The 27,896-nt window shown below is 46.1% G+C and overlaps 1 protein-coding gene across 7 annotated transcripts in view; it reads right to left on the bottom strand.

Moving 5' to 3' along the window:
* The window catches only part of LOC102003809 (chromosome unknown open reading frame, human C17orf80), a 77,237-nt gene that overhangs the window by 45,597 nt on the left and 3,744 nt on the right, over positions 1 to 27,896 (bottom strand). For 3 of the 7 annotated variants that reach the window (XM_013508614.1, XM_005412222.2, XM_013508616.1), the window contains exons 3-4: positions 25,979 to 27,483; positions 18,332 to 18,439 (exon numbers count right to left, since the gene is read on the bottom strand). In XM_013508614.1, coding sequence (XP_013364068.1) covers positions 18,332 to 18,439; positions 25,979 to 27,476 — 1,606 coding nt within the window. In that variant the 5' untranslated portion in view covers positions 27,477 to 27,483. Of the gene's footprint in view, positions 1 to 11,743; positions 12,509 to 16,015; positions 16,384 to 17,611; positions 18,077 to 18,331; positions 18,440 to 25,978; positions 27,484 to 27,896 lie in introns of those variants that run through there. The other 4 variants (XM_013508615.1, XM_013508618.1, XM_013508617.1 and 1 more) reach the window with 4 other exon arrangements.

The following is a 27,896-nucleotide window of genomic DNA, read 5'->3' as shown; positions in this document are numbered from 1 at the left end:
CAGCCTATAATATTCCTACTTAACTGTCTGTATTAGGGGCAGTCCAGTGATTTATCATCTTCCAGCCATGTGCCCATGGCCCCTCTGGGCCTTGATTTCATCATCTGTCCTGCCTGGTGTGAGCCTTTTTTTGTGTGTGAACCTTAAAGGAGCTATGATGTCAGAGGATGTCTTCTTGAGACCCAATTAGTGCACACAAATAAAACCAAGGGAAGCAAGGGCTGCTGTCCAAAGGACCCCTCACAGCACCCCTTTACAGCTCCAGAGCTCAGCCCCTTTGCCTCCTTTCCCTCACTACAACAAATGGTGGCCCAAGCTTTAGAAAACTCTTGGTTCCTGTCCCTGCCCTGCCCCCACCTCAGCTCCAGGTGTCTACCTCTCCCGCTGTTTTATTTTCTGATCTGGAGTTCAAAAGAACAACAAATCTAGGTGCAACAGCCACGGGCAACAAAGCCAGCAGGCTGGTTCCTGTCTGCAGGCTGAGGCGCCAGCCTGTGGGTTGCTGCCCGTCTCGGCCGGCTGGCCTGGGTGCGGACGGAGGGTGCTGTGGTTCTGCTTCTGTGCGCATCAAAGGCCCGTGCAGCTCTGGAAACGGCAGCTCCCTGAGAGGCAAGGGCAGTTCAGGGCCAGAGCAGGGGGAGGAGAAAGCATGGTCTAATTAGAGCTCAAAATTGCTCCTCTGAAGGCATTTTCAGATGTCCCCAGCTCCTCAGGCAGGGGTGGTATAATAATAATAAAACAACATTTGAGCAAGGATTTCAGGGTTAAGGAGGACTTGGGTGGCCCCGTGGGAGCCTGGTTGGTTCCTCCCTCCAGCCAAGCTTGCAATTGTGGGAGGGAAACAAAGCTCTATTCATCCCACTGTTTCAGAGTCCTCAGCCTCCAGTCCTGTCTCCCTTTCTCCCAGGAAGAACTCACTAGGGCTTGTCACTCACTTGGGCTAGAAAAGCGGCATTGGAGGTCTCAGAGGAAAGAGTGATTGGGACCTACTGGGGAGAGGAAAAGTGGAGACACTCCCCCACCCTGTTCCAAGCCCCTATGCTCTGGCAGAATCAGAGCAGCCATGCTGCGACCAGTTTGTGCAACAATTCGCTGATCCGGTGGCTGCATCCTCACTTGCATAGTATGGAGCAGGTTTAGTGATTTCTGTCTGCATAATCTGTGTGCATTTGGTGACAGGCAGAGATAAGCAGGCGTGACTTGCACACACTATACAATGCCGGGGTGTTGGGGGGGCTTATATCAAGTGTGTTGGGAGGTGGCCCTGGAGTGTCTGTACCTGCATGGGTGGAAGGGCTAAGGCAGCTGGGCCCCTCCTGAGACGCCTAGCTACAGACTCCAGGCAGTTACCTGGAGGCGCAGGGCAGCCTCAGGCCCTGGCCCCTCATGGGCTGATGCTAGGTGGAAACCAACTGCAGGGGCTTCAGCTGCTTTCCAAAGCCCTGGCTGGGGATGGAAGATGCACAAGGTCACTGTGGGCTGGAGAGGTTCACCTTTGCCTTGGAGCAGGGTGTGGCACTGCAGACAGGTGCTGCAGATGGGCACTGGGCTCCTGCCTTTCCAGGGCATGGACAGTGAGTGAGGGCAGGAGTCAGTGCCCTCCCCTAGCCCTCTCTCCAGGCCCCTGCTCAGCTCTTCCAGGGCAGCCCTTCCCTCTGGCTCTCTGTTCTGTGGCTTCTGGGCCACGCATTTTCCAGACTGAGAGGCAGAGAGAGCCGGTGAATCCAGAGAAGCTATTGGCCTCTTGTGCCCCAGGCTGGTCTGCAGTCTTTCCCTCCCCGCTGTTTCAGAGTTGGGCCATTTAGGGATGGTACCGGGGTCCGCAGGCTTGAACCTGGGGGAGGTCTCGGTGGGACTGCTGCTGGAGGGGGTGCAGGCCCCAGACAGCACAGCTCTGGGGGAGCCACCTTCTCCTTCTTTCCTTTGTCCAGAGTTGGGCTCAGCTATGTGCAATTTCCTCGCTAAAGGGCTCTGTGAGAAGGGTGAGTGCGAGGCCAGCAGGGGCAGGGGCTGTCTGGCCCATCTGGGCTCAGCAGGCCCTGCCTAGCCCAGGATGGGGCACTCAGCTGGCACCTGGGGAGAAGACACTAGGGTGGGGCAGAATTTGGTCTTATAGTTGGGCCAGTGACAAGGGGCTAGGCCACCAAGCAGGGCCTCCCCCCAATTCCTCTGCCCTGTGAAACTGGTATTGAGGTGACCGGGGCTCTCTGGAGGGGCCATTTTCTTCTTTCGGCCTGGCTGGGGCTGGGGGGGTCATGCCCTTCAGGCTGTGTATTCTGACGAGGCTGTAGATCTTATTCTCTCTTGTGCTCTTCCCAGGGAGCAGGGTGGCTCCTCTTCACCCCGACTCAACATGGAAACTGGTCAGTTGTCCCAACTGTCCCCATGCCCTCAGGTAGCAGCTGTGGCCAGTCTTTTTTCTCAGTACCGGGGATTGAACCCAGGACCTTCACACTGAGCTACATCCTTACCCTCCCCCGCTTTTATAAAATTTTGAGACAGTAAGTCCCTAAAATACCCAGGCTGGGCTTAAACTTGTGATTCTTCTGCCTCAGCCTCCCAGAGGGTTGGGATTACAGGTGTGCACTGCCACAGCCTGCTCCTCTTCCCTCCCACCCTGATGCACAAGGCAGGTCCCTCTCACCAAACCATCCCCATAGCACAGCCTTTCCCAGGGACCCATGGTGGAGACTCCTCCTGAGAATACACAGCTGCCCAGAAAACTTGCCTCCAATCTTAGGGGTTCCCAGCATTCCTGAAGCTTGCCTGTAGATCTAGGCTAAGAAACCCTTAATGAAAGAGGAGTAGTGGGGTTCAAGTGACTCTCCCTGGAAGCCAGGAGACCTGTGAGCCGAGTTTGCCCATGTGCCTTGCCTGTGGCCCTGGGTGATGGAGGCAGGAGGGAGGTGAGCTCGCTGGTCATCTAGAGTTCTGGGTACCCAGAATCCTCCAAGTCCACCATGCGCTCGGTGACCAGTGGCTTGGGGTGACACCCTCTTGCAAAGAAGTAAAGATATTACTGTGGAAGGCCAGACTAAGCAAGGTAATGGTGGCACCAGCGGGGTGTGTGTGTGTGCGTGTGCGTGTGCATGTGCGTGTGTTGTACCTGAGAGTCTGCTGTGCATGAGGACAGTCCTGAGAAATAAGGGTGTCTTCCTGCCTACGGTGATGCCGATTTGATGAAGATGATGAAACAGTTAAATATACTATTTCCATGGAAGATCTGTCAGTTGTTACAAAGTTCACTCTCAGGGGCTGGGTATTTAGCTCAGCGGCACAACGCCTGCCTGGCAAGTGCAAGGTCTTGAGTTCAATTCCCAGTACTGGAAAAAAACAAAAAAACAAAACAAAGTTTGCTCTTTTGTCACCATATTAGTTCTCCAGAATGAGGAATCTTTTTTCTTTTTCTTTTTTTTTTTTTCCAGTACTGGGAATTGAACTCATGACCTTGCGCTTGCCAAGCAAGCGCTGTGCCACTGAGCTAAATCCCCAGCCCCAAGAATGAGGAACCTTAACTTTAAAAAAAAAAAAAAAGATATGAATCACTAGACCCTTACAGAGAAGTGCTGGGCCTGGTCTGGGGGAGGCATCCGGACTGTTCTTGGTAGCAGAGGCAAATGCGCTGTGGGCTTCTGAGCCTGGGGCCTCCTGGAGTTTGCCACTGGGGGAGGGGCAGGCCAGCCCAGCGGAGGTGTGGAGGTGGGAAGAGCTGTCTGTGATGACGTCAGCTGTTCTGTGAGGCATCGTAGCCTCTCTTCCTTCCCCTTCCAGGATCCTTGTGAAAGGATGCAGGGCGGGGATGAGCCCTGCACTCCTCAGAGAGCACCTCTGAGGGCCGAGTGGGCCCAGCTGTGGGCAGGCAGGTCTCCCAGCAGTGCTGTGGTCTGCAGGAAAGCTCTGCCTTTTCCGGCAGGAGTGAAGTGAGAAGACAGTGGAGCGGCTGTGAAAGCTTTGCAGGAAGGGCCACCACTGCAGATTCCCACACCAGTTCGACATCTTTGGGATGCCAAGCACTACTTCTTTTCTAAGTTCTGTAATGCTCTACCTGGCTTGACCATCACCCAGGAGGGTAGCAGTGAGCTGTGAGTTGGGAAGAAATTGTTTGGGGCAGGGGCACCTGATGGAGGTCAGGCCTGTCTGAGCCTGCACCCTGCCACCTTGACCTCTGCTGCCCCAGCAGGTTCAGGCACACTCGTTACCCTTGTAGGGAAGGGAACTTGTTTCCCTCCGCAGTCTTGGCCACACATCCAGACCAGTGTCCTTCTATGGCTCAGTGATTTCAGAGCTGGGAGAGTCCTTCAGGATTATCTAGCAGTGGTTCAAAAACTGTGGTCCAAAAAGAACGACTGTGGAGAGTGTGCACTGGGAGACTCCACCCCTCCCTTGGGTAGCTTAGGACTGGCCTCGGGGCACCTGTGCAGGTATTTGTTCCGATTAGCTCTGATGGAGGGTCCCGGGCACAGAGAGAAGCAAAGCCTTGCTAAGCATCCTGGAGGCCATGCAAAGCTCCCTCAGGGCAGCATTCCATTTGCTGCTGCTCCTGGGAGGTGAGGGCTAGGGCAGTTTGTGAGGGCTGCCAGCACATCTTTCTGGAAGGAAAAGACAAAGTTTGTGCAGAGTTCAGGTCCTCTTGGTCACTGCCTAAGGCTTTCTGATTTTAAAATGCCATTTTCTTAGTTACTTATTCCCTCAGTAACCATTGGTTTCATCTGGGGATCAGACACTGTACTGCACTCTGATTATGGGTGGCAGGGAACCTGTAAACCCATGGTTATGATTCATAACCTACGGGTGTTTTGTTTTGTTTTGTTCTTATAGCAAATGAGTATCTCTAATATATCAAATTATTATTCTTGGACATAAATTGCTTAATTTTTTAAAAATACTGTTGGGGAGGTGTGGGAAAGAGCATCTGGGAAGAGCGGGGGCATCCAGGGTCTTTCTCCTCCTGGACATCTGTGCTAAGCCAAGTACTGGGCAGCTATAAAGGACCCACTGGAGGCTGAGGTGCTGCTGCCCCCTACTGGCAGGAAGGGATTTACAGTCTTGCCTCCAAAATGAGCAGAAAAGCCAAGCCATCCTAGGAAGGACTGCCCATTAGCTCCACCTATCAAATGTTTACCAGCCCTGGGGCTGAGGTCACTTGAAGTCCTTATAAGGCTGAAGCTCAGGGTCAGCACTTGGTAGAGTACACTGATGATGAGTGTCTTGGTTACTTTTCTCTCACTGCTGAGACCAAATATCTGACACCCAACATTAAGGAAGGTTTATTTAGCTCACAGTTTGTGAAGTCCACACTCAACTGGCTCGAAGGCGAGGTGGCACTGCACAGGAGCAACAGTCCAAGGCAGCAGAAGACAGCAAAAGCAGCAAGAGCAAAAGGTGGGGAAGCAAGCCTCTTTCCTCCCTTACATTGTAAGCAGGCTACCTCACCCCCCAGGGCAGATGTGGCACTCATACCATCTCTATGCCCTCCTCTTGCACAGGATGAGGGTTTACAGAGTAAGGGCCCTGGCTCCCTACTGTCGCTTAAACTTCTAAACTTCTGAAGTTGACACAGTGTATCAACCATTGCATTAAATAACCCCTCATCAGTGACAGGAAGCTGCATGAAGATGCGGTATGGCCCCTCTCCGAGCACTGGTGTCCTCTGAAATGGGAGGGCTGGGAAAGAACGGTGGTTTAAAGTCAGAGGAATCTGGGTAACTCTTCTTCAGGCAGAGCCTTGCTTTGCTAAAACCTATGGTGTGACCGAGCTGTCTTTAGAGCAGTTTGAAAACCAAGGGAGTAGATGCTATGAAGTGCCTTTGAGCTCTGAAAAGCACTGACTGGTAGGCTTCGATGGAAAGTGACACTGGAACTGTTCACAAATTCTTGACCTGCGGGAGGCAAAAGCAGGCTTCTTCTGTCCCTAGACTTCTAACTCACAGACAACTGGGAGGCTCTTCCAGCCACTGCCCACCAGCCTTGCCTGCTGGGCTTGCTCCTTGCAGGAAGCCGGCTAAGTGAGACTAGGTCTAACCCATAGATAACAGCCCAGGCTCAGTATAGCTAGAGCTGTGTCCTGTCCCCTGCCCGCCTTTGGAAGCAATGTAGGTTTTCACAGTGGAGATAAAGAGAGGGCAGCTTCTTCACTCAATGCCAGAGGTCTTCTCAAGTGTCCTCGCTCCTTCCTCCCTGATGGTCCCTAAACACCCTGGGTTCTGGGGCTCCTTCTATACATCTGGCCTTGACCCCTCTCCCGATATGCACATTCACACTCGTGCCCTACCTAGTAGATGTTGCTGGGACTCACGCTTCTTATACTGCAAAAAGGATTAGAAATACCTTGCTATCTTCAAAAGGCTGCCAATAATCAGAAGTCAGTGGTTTATACATGATCTATGAGGGGCAAGTTCAATTCCATTTGGAGAGGCAGAGGTAAAAACAAACTTGTACAGAGGTTAACTGAAAGACACAGTGAATGTTTAAACTTTAAACCAGGCATAGTGGTGCATGCCTGTAATCCCAGCACTCAGGAGGCTGAGGTAGGAGGACTGCTGCAAGTTCGAGACCAGCCTGGGCTACAAAGTGAGCTCAAGGCCAGCCTGAACTGCACAGGGATACCTTGTCTCAAAAATCATAGTAAAAGACACATTGTCATTAATCCCCCTCAAAATACTTCCCTTTATTCAATTCAAACACACACATCCCATCGTTCCTTTCTGAAGCAGTTGTAGAAGTCCTGTTTCTTGAATGTCTTCAGTTGCACTGTGTTGGCTGCTTTAATGGCCTGAATTGACTGACTCAAAACGTTTACCTTTCATGGTCATTTGGACTTTGGGGAAGAGCTAGAAGTCACACAGTGCCAGATCTGGGGAGTAAGGCAGATGCGGACACACTGTAATGTTTTTACAAGCCTGCATTTCTATTGGATGGCACTTGGCACTCACATTCACCATATATTTGATTACACTTGTGAAGACACAAAGGACCTTCTGGCTAGGAGAAATGGTGGCACACACCTGTAATCCCCACATTCAGGAGCTGAGGCAGGAGGATCACTGTGAGTTTGAGGCCATCCTGGGCTGCATAGTGAGACACTGTCTAAAAACAAACAAACTTCTAGAAATGCTTCAAAAAGTGGCAAGAACAATGGGATAGGTGTATTCAAAGTGAGTGGGATATTTTAGGAGGGTTAATGGCAATGTGTCTTGTATAGTAAGTAATACACGTTTAAAATTTAAACACTCCCCATGTATTTTGATCACCCCATGTACAAACAGTGCTGGAATTTTCAGGTGACTGCAACAAGCAGTGGCCCTTCCTCCACGTGAAGCCAGCGCCCGAGTCCTGGGACTGTCCTTGGTGTGACCAAAGCTTCTGCAAGGCTGATGAGGCCTTGACAGACAGGAGTGCTGGGGGATGTGGGTCATCAGGATGGGGCAGTCAGCAGGGGACAGGCTCCGAGCCGTGTTGAAACCCCAAGCAGAAGGCCTTTCTGCGTTGTCTCTGGGCTTGTGCTCTGGTGGAGAGAACCACTGACACTGTGAAACGCAGCCTGGGGTGGGGTATGGTGTTTTCCTCAGAAAGGCTGACTTGAGTTCAAATCCTACCTTCAGCACGTATTGGCTGCGTGACCTCGAACAAATTACTTAACTACAGAAGCCTTGGCAGAGGGTCTGGTCCATAAGAGACACTCTGATCACTTGTGTTTTTTCCCTTTCTTTTGCTCCCCTGGGGGTCCTGAATTTTATGCTCATGTCCCACCTTTCCCACTGCTGCCAGCCAAACCTGGGAGGTAGGTTCCCCACAGTGTCTGTGCCTTATACCACGTATGTCCTTTTCCTGTGTCTTCGGCTATGATGATCTCACCGAGTCCTTAACACTGCTGGTTTGGGCAGAGGACTGATGAGAGGAGACTGTCGGAGGAGGAACAGTAAGATTGTGGGGTTAGCTTTTCCGCAGTACAGTCTTTTTTTGGTTGAGGGTGGTGGGCACAGAACCTAGGTTCTCAGCGTGCTAAGCACATGCTCTACCACTGAGCCACATCCTCAGCCCTCAGTGGTAGCCCATATCCTAAATAAGTAAAAGACAGTAAATTATGGCCCATATCCACGTAAGTCCTCCAAGTCACAGACCATATTAGTGACACTTCCCACCCCTACATTAGGACTTGCCCACTGGCACCTGTCCCAACCCATTCAGGAGGCTTCCATTCCCTATCTCCATTCTATGGCTAGAAGTGAATGCCGTGGGGCAGACCAAAAAGACAGTAAGATTTGTACACCCCAATTAAGTGGCGAGCCCCCAGGGGGAGGGGATGCCTGCCCAGGGAGCTTGCCCATAAATCCCCTGTATAAATACCGTCATGTTTGCTGACCAGTGAGTCTCAACTACTTCACTGGCTTCTGCCTTGAGGGACCCAAGTGCCAATTTGCCCAGTAAATGTGACCCCTTGATTACCAACTCCCACCAGAGCGCCAGGTCTGGTCTTCTGGGTCTAGATCCTTCTTATACCTCCCTGCTCTGCAGGGGAAGATTAAGCAGTGGCAACTACCATCCATGATGTTTTCTATGCACTGCTGCCTGACCCCAGGGGTCTCAGCGTTGTTGGCTACGCAAACTCCAACCTGTCTCATCAGCATGTACTCATGCTAGGTACAGGTACAGATCTCCTCCAAGCTCTTCTGGAAATAAAGGTAGAAACGTTCCTTTCCCCCACCCCCAGCCCCCTGCAGTCTCCACTGCTCCTTGGCTAGGGCAAGGCCTCCTTTCCTAAAGGGTCCTGAAATGCAGCCTGCAACATGCCAATGAGCAGATGTGAGGGGAGAGCTGGGCCCCAGGGCAATAAATGTCTGTCTCCACTGACTCTAGTCCCAAGATAGACCTTCTATTCAATCTGAGTTAGGCAGAGGTGAGTGCAGGCAGGTGGGGTACCCAGGCGTCTTCTTCCCATCACTCTACCTGCTCTCTAGGGGACACTCCCTCCACCCCCTTGCTACACTGAATCCTCACACTCCACAATGTAATGGCACGCACTGTGTGTGTGTGTGTGTGTGTGTGTGTGTGTGTGTGTGTGTGAGCTATGTGTAGTGGTTCCTGCCAGACTTCCTCCAACCTCTATCATCTCTAGTTAGGACCTTTCCCTCAGGCTTTCCTTTTCTTTAGCTAAAAAATACAGGGTGTGTTTTGTTAAAGACGATAAACCAGAACACTAGTAGCAAGCGTCAGAAAGAATCTATGTCAAGAGTCAGCAAACTGGGCCAGGGATATAGGTGAGCGGCACAAGTGCCTGCCTGGCAAGCACAAGGTCCTGAGCTTGATTCCTGGTACCAAAAAAAAAAAAAAAAAGGATCTAGATCTAGTCAGCAAACCGCAGTCTGAAGGTCAAACCAGCCACTGCTTCTCATTCTATAGCCGAGATAAGAATTCTTTTTCAAATGATTTGGGGAAGCTAGGTGTGGTGGGGCATGCCTGCAATCCCAGTACTTGTAAGGCCTAAGCATGGGGATCATGAGTTCAAGGCCACTCCCAGCAAGTTAGTGAGATCTTGTCTCAAAAATGAACCGAACCAAACCGAACTGAACCAAACCAAACCAAACCTCTCAAAATATTGGGAGTAAAATCAGAATGTTTTATGACGTGGAAATTACCATTCCAGGGCCTGTAACATTATTATTGGAACACAGCGATGGACATCATTTACACATACACCTAAGATGGTTTAAATATGGATTGTCCCCACCAAAACTCAAGTGAAGGCTTTAATTCCTCAGTGTGGCAGTGTTGGAGGTGAGGCCTAGTGGGAGGTGCCTGGATCATGCCAATGGAATAGAATAGATTACTGCTGTTCCAGGAGTGAGAGCAGGTTGTCATAAGGTGAGTTGGGCTTCCCCTGACTTTCGTTTTCACCACTGGACCTTCCTTTGCATGCACCAACTTGCTCTTCTGTTTTTCCGCCATGCACGGAGCAGCCTAAAGCCTTCATCAGACATAAAGTCAACATAGCCACCTGATCTTGGACTTCAGCCTCAAGAAGTAAGAGATAAATAAACCTCATTTCTTTATAAATCACCCATTTTTATCAGACCTCCATGAGACAGACTCTCTACTGTCCTGAGCTCTGATTTCTCCACTGTGCAAAAAGAGAGGATGACTGCCAACAGACAGAACCCTTAGCTTTCCTGTGTATTTGACTTTATGGGCTTTTGAAAGTTCAGGGCCTTGTCTTTTGCAACCCTAAGGCTGGGCTTGCCTCTCAAGGTCTTTTTAGGCCACACATAACCTTCATTTATGAGCAGAGCCATTACATTCTTCAGAAAGCCAGCTATCTTCTATAGTTCAAACCCTTGACAATATAGGGTTTTTTTCTTTTTGAGACAGGGTCTTGCTATGCATTTTAGGCTGACCTTGAGCTCACTTTGTAGCCCAGGCTGGCACTGAATTCACAGGGATCCTCCTGCCTCAGCCTCCCAAGTTCTGGGATTAGAGGTGTGTGCCACCATGCCCTGTTAGGATTTTTCTTTTGCACTCATCTCATTAACTTTCTCCTGTAATGTTGAAAAACAGACCTACTCAACTGGTGGGAGTTCCAAAAACTAACCTGTGGCCTGGGGATGTGGAGGCTCTCCTGGTAAGGGTACCCAACCACACCACGGATTCCATTTGCAACGTTCCAGAGTGAGCCAGCCCACTGGCAGCGTAGCTAGGATACGAGGTACAGAGGCAGCCTGCTGCATGGCAGATTTATTTCCTTTGATCTGTAGGTGAACAAGCCACTGAAGATACAAGATGAGAGGCAGACTGACCATGGCAGGAGTTAGCCACAAGTTGGGGAGCACAGGGCACTGAGAGTAAAAGCCCGAGTGTGTGGTAAATAGAGCATCACTCCGCTCCATGCCCCTTCAGCTGGCTCCGCCACATGCAGATCTAGTACATTCAGCCTCGAGTGCAGCTGCAGACTGGTGAGCAAACCAAATGGCTTCTTTGGCACAGCAGCTACTTCCTTGTATGGCTTATTTAAACATGAGAATGTACTCTGTGCTGTATTATATGGGGAATTATGAGACAGTAGATGGTACCAAAAAATGCTTATCTAGGAGAGGTAAGGTAGCAGTATGGAATGTTTAATGTTAACTACACAATTGCAGCTACATAATCAAACGTCAATGTCATGTAGTCTGCTGGGAAAGGAGGGTGGGAGCTAAGTTGATCTGGGGAGAGATGGACAGGAAAAGAGCAGTACGAGGCATGCAGCAGGATGAGCTTGGACCTCTGGCAGGCTGAAGGGCGGGGGCTAAGGCCTTGTGAAAAGGTGCAGACCCATGGACAGACTTGGGGGCCTAATAGCAGCTGAAAGCATCCTGGGCTGCCACGTGACAAGAGCACCTTGCTATGCAGGCAAATTACTTCACCTCCTTGAGCCCTTGCTTCATTCTGGAACCTGAGCCCCTCATCACAGGGCTGTGGCATGGATAATATGAGAAAGCACACACCAAAGACTCAGCGGAGCACTGGCACACACAAGTGCCCAATGTGAGCTGGATGCCAGTGTAGATGGCAGTGGGGCCGCTGCTCTCCCAGGATGCAGAACAGCAGCGTGGAATGAAAAGATGCGTCAGGTGTCTGGAAGGTGGGTGCGATTCCACTCAATCTGCAGTCCAGACAAAGACGGGTCTGGGAACCTGGGTAACCTTTCAAGGGACACACCCACCACTTCATTGGTGAGGGTTAGAGGAGGAAATGATCAGCTCAGAGAGTATTTTGATTTTTTAAAACACTTTTATTATGAAGAGTGATTCCATAAAGTACAGAATATCCTGTGGATAATATAACAAAATGATCCTTCATTTTTTTTTGGTAGAGATGGGACTCCTAGGCCTCATGCACGCTCAGCACTGAGGTATATCCACGGAGCTATATCCCTGTCCTTTTTATTTTGAGGCAGGGTAAAAGTTGTTCAAGCTGGCTTTGAACTTATAATTGCTCTGTCTCTGCTTTCCAAGCAGCTGGGATTACGGCCTGTGCCATGGCACCGGTCTAATAGCTGAGTATCTTAATGTTTAGAAAAAGTTTCCCTGTAATCTCGGTATTTCAAGTATTACTCAGGACTAAGCAAAAGTAGGTTCATCCATTTGCATGTAAGTTTCAGCTGGAGGCTAAGGCATGCTGTCTTCCTTTGTTTCTCTTTTTTGAAGAAAAATTTTTTTTGTACCAGGAATCAAACTCAGAACCTTGCACTTGCCAGGCAGGTGCCGGGCCATTGAGCTGTATCCCCGGCTCCTTCTGAAGATTTGGGGACAGGGTCTTGCCAAGTGGCCCAGGGTGGGCGCAAACTTGTGAGCCTCAGCCTCCTACAACATTTCTAACTTTTAGCACCAATCTTGTTGAGGACGAAGATGGCCTGAGGACCGTCATAACTCTTCCACAGGTTGATGGGATGGCAGACTGGATTGCCGGCATGGAACTCACGCTGACTTTCTAGGCACACTGCGGGAAGACTTGCTCAAGAGTTCAAGCTGCCGCCCTGCAAGCAAAATCTTACCATTGCTGCTTACCCGAGGAAGCTCCCACCAATGCCGCAGAAGTGCAAGAGCAAGATTTTGAGAGAAAATTAAGTGTTTAAAAGGCAAATCACATTAGAGGCAGTCTTTTCCCTCAGTGTCACAAGGAGCAGCTGCACTGCCTGACACCTGAGGCACACTGGCTGCTGCAGCCCGCAGTCTTACTTGTCACCACTCCAGTGTTGAGAGGCATCTCTGGGCTTTCTGGATGAAGCTGTTCATCTGTCTGATCCAGTACAGGATTGGGACTGGCTATGCAAGTGGCTTGGTGGGATGCTTGCATAGATGAACAGAGGCAAGCTTACACCCACACTGCAAACTAGAGATGACAGGTGTATTCCTTGATGACTGAGAAGTAGTCACAGGGATTGAACTCGGAGCACTGAGCTATATCACCTACTCCTTTTTTAGACAGGGTTTCACTAAGTTGCTGAGGCTGGCTTTGAACTGAGGATCCACTGTCTCAGCCTCCCACTTAGCTGGCCCCAAACTCCCTCTTCTTAGGCTCTTAGGCTCTCACCTCTGTCCTTTTTCTTTTTTTGTCTTTTTGAGACAGTGTTTCGCTATGCAGTTCAGGCTGGCCTTGAGCTCACTATGTAGCCCAGGCCGGTCTTGAATTCGCAATGATCCTCCTGCCTAAGCCTCTTAAGTGCTGGGATTACAGGCGTGTGCCATCGCACCCGATTCACCTTTGCCTTAAACGTGGCAATGTGATACCCCTTTAAGACTGGTGGATCGTTAAGCAGTCCTATTCTTCAAGGAACACATTTTTAGGAATACAGGATATTTATTGTGATTAAAGTTTTCCATTTTGTGTTAGCATTCTGATTATGAAAATGATACTTGTTTATTTACAGTAATTTTTTTTTGAGATAGGGTCTTGCTATATAATTCAGGCTGGCCTTGAACCTGTGGCAATCCTCCTGCCTCAGCCTCCTGGGTCCTGGGATTATAGGTATGTACACCACACACAGCTAAGATACAAATTTCTTTCTTTTTTTTTGTTTTTGGTTTTTCTCCGGTACCGGGAACCAAACTCACGACCTTGCGCTTGCCAGGCAGGCGCTTTGCCGCTGAGCTAAATCCCCAGCCCAAGATATAAATTTCTTAATAAAAAATTTCTTAATAAAAGTTTTTCTTAATAAAAATTCCTTAATAAATTTCTTAATAAAAAGTGCTACCCCTTTGTGCTATCTCTGTACTTACATGTTATGGGTGGCTCAGGGAGCAACACGAAGCACTAATATACTACGGTAGACAGGACAAGGCAAGAAAGGCTTCTACTTAACTGTTTCCTAACCCAAAAATGTTTTACTCTTCTTCCTCACTCTCACACATGACACAAGATGGTACATTCCTCTAGGGCACAGGTCACTCTGTGAAGGGTCTGAGTAGTATCTCACTTTTTCAAGCATATAGGCTCTGTTGCAATGATTCAACTCTGCTGCTATAGTGTGGAAGTCATAGAAAACACTTCACCGAGTACAGAGATGTGTTCCGACAAGACTATCTGTGACATGCAGGGGGCTGGATTTCGGCTGTGGGCTGCAGTCATCAGCTGCCCCTTGCTGAGGAGACTGGGAAAGAGGACACTGTCAAGTGATCATTCTCATTCCTTCTACCCTGAGAATTTCTGACCTGGAAGACAGACGGAGAGATGTGGAGAGAATCCCTACATGTCTCATTTCAAGGGAGGCACTTAGTTAGGATGGTGGCATACTCCTACAGCCCCATCATTCTGGGAAGCTGAGGCAGGAGGTTCACAACTTAGCCAACTAGTAAGACTCTGTTGAAAAAATGTAGAAAAATGCTGGGGATGTAGCCCAGTACAAAGGGCCCAGGCTCAATCTCTACTATGGGGGGAGGGGGAGGCAGCACACAACACAAAGTGTTTTACAGAAAATAGGCATGAAGCCTTTTGAAAAAAAAAAAAAAAGGTTTTTTTTTTTGGTGCCAATTCAATGACGTTCTTAGTAAAATTAACACAACCTCATGCAGTACTCTTTCCCTTGGATTCTTTCCATAGGGAGAATTCCAGCTTATGAGGGCTAACTTCTGAACACCTTTTCCTTAGCCATAAGAATCTGTTGCAGATTTTGCTTACTCTCACCAGGGCTACTTAGAGAGGGGAAGGGGAGTGGGATGAGGAAAGGTAGATTCAGCAGCCCCAGAACCCCAAGTTCTAAGAAGACAGAAGGAAGCAATGCACAACAGGCTCTGCCCTTAGGACAGCACGCGTTTCCTTGTGGTTCTGACGGAGGAGAAAAGGCTGATAGAGAGAGATACAGTGCATGTGTCCTGCGGGGGTGATGCATAACCACTCCTTGATGGAAATGGCTTTGGAGAAACCACTGTCCACCCACACTGCCTGGCAAAGCTTCTCAAAGCTTTCTCTGAAGTGTCCATGTTACTCTCTGGGGGGCCAAGACCAAAGTCAAAAAATTTGAGAGACAGTGAATACTCTGATAGGTGGACGAGGCCCAGAAAACCCATCATCCCAAGCCAGCCCCAAGCAATTGAGAGGATTTCCTCAGTCATTCAGGAACACTCCAGAGAAGAGATGGGGAGGGATTCTGAAGTTCTCAGGAAGAGATGATAAACGGAAGCCATGTACCCACTACTATGCTCAGTGAAGACATGAGGTGCCTTTAACATTCTGCTTGGTGTGCTATTTCATTTTAATCAGTGTAGAAAAATGTGTAGGAATGTTTGTAAGGGTTTCTCCCAGAATCCTCTGCCACCTGGCCTTCAGCCTGTGCTTTTGTTTCTCACGCCTGTCAGCATCTGCTTAAGGCCTCGGGTAAGCTTATTCTCTGCCAATTCGGGAATTATCCTGTATCAGTATCTATGTAGTCTATTATCTTCTACAGACCAATAGTAAGACACCAAGATTGAGAGAACAATTTTAGGGAGAAAGATTTAAAATTGATTGCAGATTAAGATTTAAAATCTTAGCAAGATTAAAATTTAAAGACTTAAAAGTTACTAGTTTTGGGGATCAGGGCTATAGCTCAGTGGCACAGCACCTGCCTGGCAAGTGCAAGGTCCTGAGTTCGATTCCCAGTACCAAGAAAAAGTTACTAGTTTTCACGAAAGTTGAGAAAGTTTTTTAGTTTAAATGGCACACTTTATCATCTTATCTTCTTGAGTAACAATTTTATTTTTATTTTTAGTCTCCTATCTATCTATCTATCTATCTATCTATCTATCTATCTATCCATCTATCTTTCTGAGATACGGTCTTGCTATGCAGTTCAGGATGGCCTTGAGCTCACTTTGTAGCCCAGGCTGGTCTCAAACTTGCAACAATCCTCCTGTCTCCCAAGTGCTAGGATTACAGATGTGCGCCACCACACCCAGCTTTTTTTTTTTTTTTTTTTTTTTTTTTTTTTTTTTTGGTCTTTTTGAGGCATGGTCTCACTATGCAATTCAGGCAGGCCTTGAACTCACTCTGTAGCCCAGGCTGGCCTTGAACTCGCAGCAATCCTCCTGCCTCAGCCTCCCCAGTGCTGAGATTACAGGCGTGTACCACCATGCTGGGCTGAGTAATAATTTTATGATTAAACAAAACTGTTCTTTTCCAATAACTATGAATCACTTTTGAGAGCAAGCCAAAGAAACACTCACACAGACCCAGCTCTGTCCACCTTAATAAAAAATTTCCTTTCTGTGTAACTGGTTTAGATTCTAGTGTTTATTCTGTATACATCCTTTCCCTGTCCCAGTACAAATATAAAGTGCTCAACCTGCACTGCTGCTGTCTCCACCGCGCTGCCCTTGTGCGTCCAGAGCTTTAAGTGGCGTCCAGGTCAATATTACTTATGCCAGCGATGCAGCTCTTTGGACAAACAGAGACCAATGTAAGGATCTAAGTGGCCACTTGTACTGACCGTTTCTACCTTTCACCCATATAGATCATTTTTTTATGTTCTTGCTTTATTGATTTGGGGAACTAAGAAAGTGTCAACATCTGGCAATTTTTTTCTAGTCGTGCTAAGGAATGAACCCTGGGCCTCAGGCATGCTAGGCAGGTACTCTAGTGCTGAATGCCCTCCCACTCCCCAATTAGTATATTCTTGTTTTATACATTTATTTATTTATTTTTGGCTTTTTTTGGAGACAGGGTTTCACTATGCAGTTCAGGCTGTCCTTGAACTCACTTTGTAGCCCAAACTGGCTTCGAACTTGTACCAATCCTCTTGCCTCAGCCTTCTGAGTGCTGGGATTACAGGTGTGCGCCACCATGCTTGGCTTTGTTTTATAAATTTAGAAACAGTCTCACGCACAATAAGTTTTTGTTCCACTTCAGTCTTTTTTTTTTTTTTGGTTTTTTTCCGGTACTGGGAACTGAACTCACGACCTTGCGCTTGCCAGGCAGGCGCTTTTGCCGCTGAGCTAAATCCCCAGCCCCCACTTCAGTCTTGAACTATAGATAGATGTGAAGAATACAGTATCTACCAAATATCTACTTAAAAATACCAACTATCAACTACATAATCCCTTTTGGAGTCATACAGTCCTAAGAGGAACCATTTTCTCTGGGAGAAATAAATCTTGCTTTTGGGCCTCTCCATTCATGTAGAGATTCCAATTTCACCAAAGGCTAGGTGCCTTACATAAGAGCTGGCGGATACGTCTTTCAACTCAAAATATAGGGGCTCTGGGGCCCTATTCCTGCTGGGTAACCTGCCCTCCTATTCACCTGGCATAATTCTAGTCAAAAATACCCAATGTTTTTTGAGACAGGGTCTTGCTATACAGTTCAGACTGGCCCAGGTTGTCCTCAAACTCCGTAGCAATCCTCCTGCCTCAGCCTGCCAAATGCTGGGATTATAGGCATGCACTACCACACCTGGCTCCAATCTTGATTTCTTTTTAAAAAACCTTCCTTCAGTTTCTGACTTACATTGGCCTTTACTGTCCAAGGTTACGCTATTAGCCTTTTGCACTTCAAAGTTTCAATCTGAAAATGTCTAAATTTTTTTTCCTTTCTAAATTGTGGAAAGGGTGGCATGTGACTGTAATCCTAGCACCCTGAGAGGCTGAGCAGCACCACTGCAAGTTTTAGTTCAGCCTGGGCAACTTAGCAAGACCCTGTCTCGAAATAAAAAATAAAACACTGGGAATGTAGTTCAGTGTAAGGGCCTGCATTCGGGTCTCTAGTGCCACCAAAAGTAAAAATTGAAAGAGAAAGGAAAACGCTGGAATTTTTTGATAGCTTCCTATAAACTACTTTTTTTAAAAAAAATTAAGATCTGTTTTTATAATATGATATTTTAACATTATCTTGAACTAAAAAATTAAACTCCAGCATTTTCCTTATGTTAAGGTTTGGTGTAAGCTGAATCTCATAATTAGAAGGGTGTTTGCTCTGAGCTGTCAGAAGTAGATTAAGAGCTGTAAGTCTTAGAACATTAACAAATGACAAGTGTTCTTTCCTCCTTTCTTGTGGTACAGAACCATTTAGTTTCACTGCTAAAATTAAATTCTTCTGGACCAAGGAGAACACCTTTCCTCTGGCAGGGAAACAGCTGACGAGAGAAAACAGACCACCGGTGACAACATAAAATGGATCATAAGGGCAATTATGTAAATTCTAGTCAAATCTTCCAAAGGCTATTATAAACAAAACCTCTAATAAAACTCCCAGTGCCTCAGATAATAGTTCATTCACTAGGTCATTTCAGATACTGCAAAACTAAGAGGAAAAGCCGTTCTGCTAATCCCTTGGAGTCTCTGTACTGGGATGTCACCCGTAATTTAGGCTAAAATGTAAAAAGGCTTACTCAGATGCTTGAAGCTCCAGCTACAGCACAGGATGAAGTACCCAGTAAAGAGCATCGTGATGCCGCCAACTCCACTCTTCTTTATGGTGGTGTTGCACCGGACCCAGCCTGCCCAAAAAGAAACATGTCTAATTGTTATACTGACCCAGAATGTGGCCATTATCTACATTATTGAAGCTATCCCACTTAGCCTGGTTGATAGAATTCTAACTCAGAGAATTCACACACACATACATATCCAAGAGACATAGTTTAGGCAGATGAAAAAGCTAGAATCCAGAAGACTTTAACAAATTCAAATTACTTATCCTCTTATTTGGGAGGTGGGTTACAATCTTCAGTGGGGTAGAGACTAATGCAATTGGTTAAACCAAGATTTAGCATCCTCCTGGCTGTGGGAGGAGGCATGATCAAAATGGGCAGGAGGGGTTGGGGGTAGGTGTGCGAGAGGCAGGGGTAGGTATTAAACATTAAAAGTTGTCCAACAAATGGTAGATGCTGCTATATTAGCTTTGATACTTCTAATGATGCCCAACTACAAAATGAAAACAGAAGACAAAAACCATTATTCTCTTTTCCTTCTCCTCACTTTTAACAGTCTATGGTAAGAGAAGCTTCTCCAAATGCCTACAGCCAGCAACAGAAACCAACTGTCAGAAACTCTAGCCTCACCTTTTTTTAAAAAAAAATATTTTCAACTTGTGCCTTTTATTATTTTTTTTGTTTTGTTTTGTTTTTGTCCGGTACCGGGAACCGAACTCACGACCTTGCGCTTGCCAGGCAGGTGCTTTGCCGCTGAGCTAAATCCCCAGCCCCTAGCCTCACCTTTTTGCACAGCTCCCAAGAGCCTCATTAGAGGGAAGTTGGAGATTGCAAGCCTGGTTGGGGGTTCCAAACTCTTTAGATCAGTTGAACTTCTTTCCAACAAGGGAACTAAGGTTCCAAACAGAGGTCACTGTGATATTCGTATAAATTCACCCTCTTCCCCAACATTCAGTACAGGTTCCCATTGCTGGGCCGAAGGAAAAGGATATTCTAAATAGGTGGATTAACCATCTCTGCATTGAATTTTTACTAAGTGTTGACAGCTAAATCTGCTCCAAGTCAAAAAAAGTTTCTGACTGAGGGAGCCACTGGCAATCAGGACCCAATATTCATTTCTGATTGGTGAATACACTGTCCAGATCATCTGATTTGTGTGCACATGCTTAACCAAATGCATTACACATAAGTTCTACCAGCTGCAAAACAAGCAAAAAGCATGACTTCATACTTCATATTAAGTATCCCTCACCTGAAATGCTTGGGACCACAAGTCTTCCCAGATTGTGGATCTTTTAAAAAATTAATTATTTGCATATATAAAAAATTATTTACCTTGTGGATGGAACCCAAATCTAAGAATGAAATTCTTAGCCAAGTTTGATGGTGTACACCTGTAATTCCCAACACTCTGGGGCTGGGGATTTAGCTCAGCGGCAAAAGCGCCTGCCTGGCAAGCGCAAGGTCATGAGTTCGGTTCCCGGTACCGGAGAAAAACCAAAAACAACAACAACAACAAAAAAAAACAAACAAAAAAACAAACCAACACTCTGAGAGACCAAGGCAAAAGAATATCAAGTTCAAGCGCAGCCCAGACAATTTAGGGGAAGGGGTGGGGGTGATTCAATCTTTTTGTTTGTTTTTGGCAATGGGGACTCAGGTTCCTTAACTATAAAAGGAGATAAAACCGATCTCCCTGATTATTTTTTCAATTTTTAATACAGGCAAGTAAGCTCTATTACCAATGGTTCCCTGGTATTGGTTTGGCTTGTTAAAAAAAAAAGGATAACTTAAGCAATTATTGTTGACAGGTTTAGCAAGTGTGATAAAAGTTGCTGCGGATATAAAACACTAACAAATGATCATTATATTAAATAACAATGAACTAGGATGATTTCTAAAAACTTACATAGATTAGCTCCTGCAAGGCAAACATTGGTCTCTTAGTTAAAAAGTGTGACCTCATGAAACCTGCAACTGTGCACCTGCCTTATCAGCAGTGTCAGGAACCATGTGGCTCCTTGGACTTGCTATCCTTCAGTCAGCTGGGCTTATTTATTCCCACCTATAGGTTCAGGCAAACCTATGTGAATGGCACCGGGTGAGTCCCTGATCTAGGATCATACAGGAAGCAGAGGAATAGGAAGTGCCAAAGCAGACAAGTGAGGAAGGCACTGGGGCTAGGGTTAGTCAACCAAGAATAAGAACTCAAGCTGAGTCTGGTGCCACAGGCCTGTAACCCCAGCACTCTGGTAGGCTGAGGCAGAAGGATCCCTCTGGGGAGAGGTTCCCATAGGCCTGCAATACCTGTTTCCATGTTTTTCTTGCCTACCACCCAGGCACACTGGTTCTGGGCTGTGTCCCTTACATGCTGCCTGGGTTCCCACTGTGCATCCAGGACTGCTGATAGCATCCTCCCCTCACCCCTGCTGCCTTACCTCCTAGACGCACACTGCCTTGTTTTCATCTGCCAGTATCAATATCCTCATATCCTGAACCCTGCTTTGGGGCTAAACCTGCAGACAAAGGCTCCATTCTCTAATACAACTCCACTCCCAGGCAACCTCCAAGCTTTCTCTTGTCCTTCCTGTCTGGTCAGAATCCCGGAGGTACAACCTAACTCCTCCTTTACCCTGCTGCACACAACTCACATTCATATTTTGGCTGATGCCTGAAGCTGTGCTGTGATCTAAAACATTCTCTTCTCACAGTCCCTGGCTGGCAGTGGCCTTAGTCCAGGATTGTCATTAACCTGCTCACTCTAATCCTAACTAGATGGAGCCCTTTCTCTGCAGCTACCCTACTGACAGAAATCTCATCTGAGCATCAAAGAACAGCTTTTATCGAGCCAGTTCTTGGCCTTTTAAAAAAGTCATGACCCTTTCAAACTTTCTCACTTTATCTTTTTGCATCCCCACTGGCCAAGTTTTGCTCTTTGCAGTTCGATGAACTATGTCTATCTCAAATTAGCCTCTTCCCGTTTCCCCAGTTTGTTGGGAAACGTTCCCCTGCTGGGCCTGAGGTGCCTGCTTCAGTATCATCCCTTAGATCAGTGTTCTCAAATGCAGCTGCTCTTCAGAAGCATCTAAGGGCTGTTTAAAAAAGTAATTCCTGGACCTGATGCTGGAATCAGTCTCTGGGGGATGCCTTGGAATCTTTAAAATGCACCATGCAAAATTAATTAATTTTTTGGGTGGAGCTGAGGATGGAAAGTAATTGCCCAGGTTTGGAAAGCAAGGACACAGATCTCTCTTAAATTACAAGTCCCAAAAGCCAAGGTACCCAGAAGTCTGCAAAGACTCTGACAACAACTTACAGCCCTGTACGTTTCAAGGCCATGAGGGCTCCAACAGACTTCATCTGCACAAGGAATGCCAACTTCGACTGCTGAAAGCATAGAATCTCTTGGTACTTAAATTCTGAATTTCATTTTGTCGTTGTTGAAGTGCTTGTGACTGAACCCAGGGTCTTCACACCAAGCTACATCCCCAGCCTTTTAAACATTTTGAGACAGGATCTTAGTAAATCATTAAATTGCCCAAGCTGGGCTTGAACTTATGATCCTTCTGCCTCAGCCTACCAGAGTGCTGGGGTTACAGGCCTGTGGCAGCAGACTCCGCTTGAGTTCTTATTCTTGGTTGACTAACCCTAGCCCCAGTGCCTTCCTCACTGGTCTGCTTTGGCACTTCCTATTCCAGGCTACCGAAACACATCCATTTTCTTTTAAGGAAGTTCTATGCTGCTTCACCCAAATGTCAAGTCTTTTGTATCTCTCAAAGCCTAGGAGCCAACCTCATCTGGTGGGCTGGACTCATGTCACCTCAGCTGCCCTGACGGATGAGGGCAATCTCCTGGGATGGGTATCCTGATGTTAGAAACACATCTGACATGATCCTGAAGCCCACAGACTAAGAAATGCTTCTCGGACAAGCGAGGCAATGACTGATAGGTAGTGTGAGGTGCTGCTAGCTGAAATTGATGTCAGAAAGTTATTTTTCTTCTCTGAAACTCAGGGTCCTCACCTGTAACAGGCCATATCACCAATCTCCCAAGCCTAGTATAAGGACGACCTGAGAAAACCTAGTTAATCTTGAAAGTATCATGGCCTGACAGTGAACTCAATGATTACTGCCCACTGGCCCTGTCTTGAAGCATGGAAAGAAGGAATTGGCTTCCTGAGAGGAGGGAAAGTGACCTCAAAATCTTATCTAAGCAAGGGAGGGCACAGCCCATGCTCTTGTGTAGGACTCCATGAAAGTTCAACTTTAATTTGCAGTCATTGGAGGTAGCCATTTCCTAGTGAAATTACAAGGATTTTTGAGTCGATAAGGACATTACTTTTCAATTCTTATAGACTGAGGTGGCCCTGCTGATCCTTTGCCAGCCAAGGGACCAAGTCGTGACCTTAACTGCTATCCTAAAGCAGTGATAGTGAATCTTTTAGAGCTTTCAATGATAGAAACAGCCTGCTGCCACACACATGCCATAGGTTTGCCACCAGGTTTGCCACCACTGTCCTAGCAGCTTCTGTTCATCAATTAATAGCATCAAAGTCTGAACATTAATCCTGGATCCAACTTCTAATACTTTCTCAGTTAACAGAGGCAGGGGCCCTATGATGACTAGACCTGACTGATAAAGAAGTACCAATCTAATCACAATACTATATAGTTTCTAGCCACTATTTAGGAATTCTTTTTGTTTTTTTTTTTGAGCCAAGGGTCTTGTTATGTAGCTGAGGCTGACCTCGAACTCACAGCAACTCTCCTGCCTCAGCCTCCTGAGTGCTGGGATCACAGGTGTGTGCCACCATGCCTGGCTAGGAATTAATTCTTGTTGAAGGAAAAATTCTATTTGTTCCCCATATTCTGTCTCATGAGACTGGTGATTTGATGTTATGTATCATTTATTACTGTTATCTTGGGATCCATTTAAGTGAAATGAATTCACTAATAACATATCAAATAAGATACTGACCACTAACTACTCTACAGGTAGAGTTTAAAGATCACAGACAGAAGAGTCAGGTGGGCATGGTTTTTGGTCTTGCTGAGACAGGGTTTCACTATGCAGTTCAGGCTGGCTTTGAACTCACAGCAATCCTCCTGCCTCAGCCTCTTAAGTGTGGAAGATACAGGTATGTACTACCATGCCTGGATGGGCCTGGATTTGAATCCTGACTATCACATACTATATAAATCTGAACAAGTCACTTCAGATGTCTGAGGCTCAGGTTCCTCTTATATACGAGTGTGGGGCAGTAGTACCACCTCAGAGCTTCCATGAGCATTAAATCAAACACTATATAAGGTGTAAAAGTCATCACTGATAAACACTAATCTTTTCTTTTTTTCCTCTAAAATGAGGCCATGAATGGTGACACAAGCCTGTAATCCCAGCACCTGGGAGGCTGAGGCAGGAGGATCACTGGGAGTTTGAGACCAGCCTGGATTACAAAGTCAGTTCAAGGTCAGCCTGAACTGCATAATGAGACCCTGTCTCAAAAAGACCCCCCCCCAAAAAAGGTGGCTGTATCAAGGATACTTCTTAGCACTACAAAAGAACAGAAAATAAAGAAGTCCTTCTATTTGCTAGAAAGATTTATCATGGAATAAGTACGTGTGTAAGCAACTGAAAAACTCCAAGAAGTAGGACACTATTCTCATTATGGTGTACTTCCACAATCAGGCTTAGGTGAAAAGCGTCAACCTAGGCCCCAGGAGACTAGGTTCTACTTACAATTCTACATTTACTGGCAGTATAACCTTGGGCAAATCACATACTTTCTGTGCCTGTTTCATGATTTGCAAAATAGAGATGGAAGTACTCCAAAAACTGCTCAGGAACACAAACATTAAAATTACTAAGTCTGTGTTTCACATGGAGAAGTTTGATCCAGAGACTACAACTTTTGCACAAAAAGTCTAGATGTTAGGCTCATTTGTGGAAAAACCTGTGTCTACTGAGGTAGTTGAGGAAAATGTAGCTTTAGCTAGCAATACTTTCCTTAATATATACTGCGCTGAAAGCCACTAGAAAAGAATAATTAGTGGGTGGGGGTATAGCACAATGGCAGACTACAAGCTTATTAGCACACAGGAGGGCCTAAGTTCAATCCCTAGTACCAAACAAACACCAACCAAACAAAAAAGGACCAAGTAATGGACAATTATAATTCCAAAGAAATGCTTTTTGACGAGGTACTGGGGATTGAATGCATGGCCTCACATATGCCAGGCAAGTGCCCTATCACTGACCTATCTCACCAGCCTTCCTAAATTTTTTAGTTTAAGACAAGGTCTCCCTAAGTTGTTCGGGCTAGCCTTGAATTTAGGATTCTTTTGCTTTAGATTCCAGAGTAGCTGAGGCAGGAGGATCACTCAGCTTGGGCAACTTAGCAAGATCATATTTCAAAAAATATTAACAGGTTAGCTTGTAGTTCAGCACCAAGGCTCTAGATTCAATTCCCAGCACTGAGCTGGGGTTGAGGGAAAAATTAAAATTAAAAAAGGCAAAATGCTTTTGAGACCAGACAAAAGGGCCTCAAGGAATGTGTGATCATATCATATGTGACCTGCAAAATACACCAGAAAGAGAAAAACTCCTTTTAGGAAGACGTAAGATCAGCTTTTCAGGAGCAAACTAATTCCAAGTTGTTACAGGTGTCCTGTCAAAATAAGCCTGAAAGCAACAGAGACTACTACACTAGAAATACAAAGGTGCTCTTCATGTCCCTATAAAGTCTTTAAAAAAATCAACTCCCACCCGCACCTTCCTGGTGAGCAAAATGATGAAACTTTACATATTATAACCAGAAAAGTAATTCAGTAACTAAAGATAAGATTCAGCAGGAAAAAATGAGACTATTGCACTTAAAATGCCTGTCAGGAACCTTCTGGCTCCTACTTGAGCCAGCCTCTTCCGTTCACGTATTTTAGTTATCAGCCAGGAGCATGTAAAAAGCTTCTGCAGAGACACACTGACACCTGCAGACAGTTTCAATGCCCAGCCTCTCTCTCCAAGTCCTTCTTACCTAACCTTTCAGGTCTCAAGGCTCAATCTCTGGCTGTTCTTGGGTCCTGCTCTCTGTGGCCTAGTTGTAATCTTAGTGCGTAGACTTCTATATCCTTTTTGCCACAGCCTCTATTTCTGCATTTCTTGTCCTTGACCTTTACTGGTTTATCTCCTCAGGCTCCAATTCCATCTGTCTTGACTACCATTGTCACCTGGCCAGTTTTAACCCTATCCTATTCCCAACTCCACAAATAGCTTCTGTTCGTACCTTCCCTGCTAAATTTCTAGGTGTTGCATTTTATCATAAACCCGGAACCCATTTCCTGTCTAATCTGGTCCTGACTGAATGTTCAAGTCTGTGCTTTTTTTTTGCAAGTCTGTTCAGTTTGAATATCCATCTACTAAACCATAACTAGGAGCAACCTGATCCTAGGAACAAGAAGGAATGTTTTCACAATTCTAAGTCCACTGGACTTTTATAGTGCCTACAAGAAAATAAGCTACATGATGAAAATATTAGTATTCTGACCCCTATTCCAAAAGCACAAAGCATTATGGACAGGCTGGAAGGTCCCTGAGAATAAGCTTTACCTTGTGAGAAACTTCCCCACTGAGGACCGCTGAGCTGACGCTTCTGGGCCATTGAAGGCCAATACTGAGGCTTCCCTGCCAATATTCCTAGTCCAAGATAGCCAGAATAAAGCTCTGGAAACCACTCCAGCCCCATGGAGCTGGGAAGAGTCTTTCTGTCTATGGCACCATCATTAACAAAGGCGCTTTTAGAAAGGTAATGCTGGGCAGAATACGTAGATTGCTGGTACCTAGTACGTAAAGTCTTGGGCTGACAGCCAGATTTGAGCTCCAGAGACCCTTGTTCCTTACTTTCCCTTAGTGGAACTTGGTTATGACTACAGAATTCTGCTTTCTCTTCTTGAAGAGATGCTGTAGCCAGAGAGGAAAGACTTCGATTATCTGACTGCAATGCAGGAAGAAACTCACTGTAAGCTGCCTCAGGTGGACTGAACAAATGTAAAAGTGGACCTTCATCTTTCAATTTCTCTTCTGTGGCTGAATCACCAGAGCTGCCGTTCTTAGAGCTATGGCTGACAGAATCCCACTTCTGCGTCTCTGTTTCAGTTCTATTTTTCTCTGCATTTCCTTTGCTCCCACACCTCTCTACTCCAAGCCCAAGTCCTTTTTCTTTACTCTTCTCAACTCGGGTTTTAGCTAACGGGCTCATGTGAGGGCCTACCATGAGTGATTCTGAGTTCTTTTCCCGAGTCTCAGTGTCTTCAACACCAGTGAAGATTCCTGAGAGGTGATCTCTACCTTTGGAATCTCTCTCCTTGCTTAACACTGCTACTGTTATTTTTTGAGCCCTATGAGTGAGATTCCTTGGAGACTGATGGCTATCACCAGTAGGCATATCTAGTGGTTTTACTAGAAGCCCCTGTCTTTGGGGGTCAACTGTGTCCACTTTCAAATTTGCAGACGTGGCTTGTGCATTATTAGGTACAGCTGAGGAATATTTCCTATCTTGATTCAACAGAGAAGGTCCCACTGAGTCAGCCAGTAACAATGCTTCTGTTTCTGAAGGATTATACCTACTTTCCTCTGATTCAGGCATATCTTTGGCAAGTTCTCGTTTAGAATTGTCATTTGATGCATAAAACTGAGCTTTAGTTTCCCCTTGGGAAGTAATCTTTGGTTCAGTATGTTGTAACATTTTGAAGGCAAACTGATTTTGATCTTTGATGTCTGTATCTGTCTTTGTAGTACTTGCTCTTTCCAAGCCAACAGCTGGTTGTGGACAGGAAGCAATTGTTTGTCTTGGTTTGTGCAGTCTCAATTTGGTATTTCTTTCCTCATTCTTTGTCTTAAATTCTTTCCCTTTAGGTTCAGTCAAGTCTCTGATCAGCTCCTTCACTTTTTTAGCATGTGGATGGGTAGATGGCTTCAACTGAGAAACTTTTTGATCAGTAGGAATGGTTGGTCCTATCATCTTACAGTATGGCAAATGGGACTTTAATCGTTTAAATGGCTTCTTACAATAAGGACACACTTCCATTTTGGGCCGAATATCACTCATCTTTTTCCTGAAAAAGATAAAAAGATATTGGTATGTATGTATCCAATATTTTATGTATGTGTCTTACCATTTATGTTCAAACAACCCAGGTTAAATGAAATTTTTAAAACGTGCTTTAATCCATACTTTTTGTACAGAAGTAGAAAATAAGACATAACAGTATTAAGATAAGCCAGGTGTGGTGGTGCAATCAGTAATCCCAGCACTTGGGAAGCTGAGGCAGGAGGATCATTGTGAGTTCAAGACCAGCTTCGGCTACAAAGTAAGCTCAAGGCCAGCCTGAACTGCATAGTGAGACCCTGTCTCCAAAATAAATAAATAACTAAATAAAAAAAAAAAAAAAGAAAAAAATATTCCTAGTTTTATTTATGGTTGGTGTAAGGTTTTTTCCTTTGGCGCAAATGAGAGGCAGGACAGAGA

This window comes from Chinchilla lanigera, unplaced genomic scaffold (genome assembly GCF_000276665.1).
Source record: "Chinchilla lanigera isolate Chin_1 unplaced genomic scaffold, ChiLan1.0 scaffold00152, whole genome shotgun sequence".
NCBI classification, from domain to species: Eukaryota; Metazoa; Chordata; class Mammalia; order Rodentia; family Chinchillidae; genus Chinchilla; species Chinchilla lanigera.
Note: the sequence above shows the minus strand (reverse complement) of the source record. Positions and strands in the feature narration are given on the sequence as shown.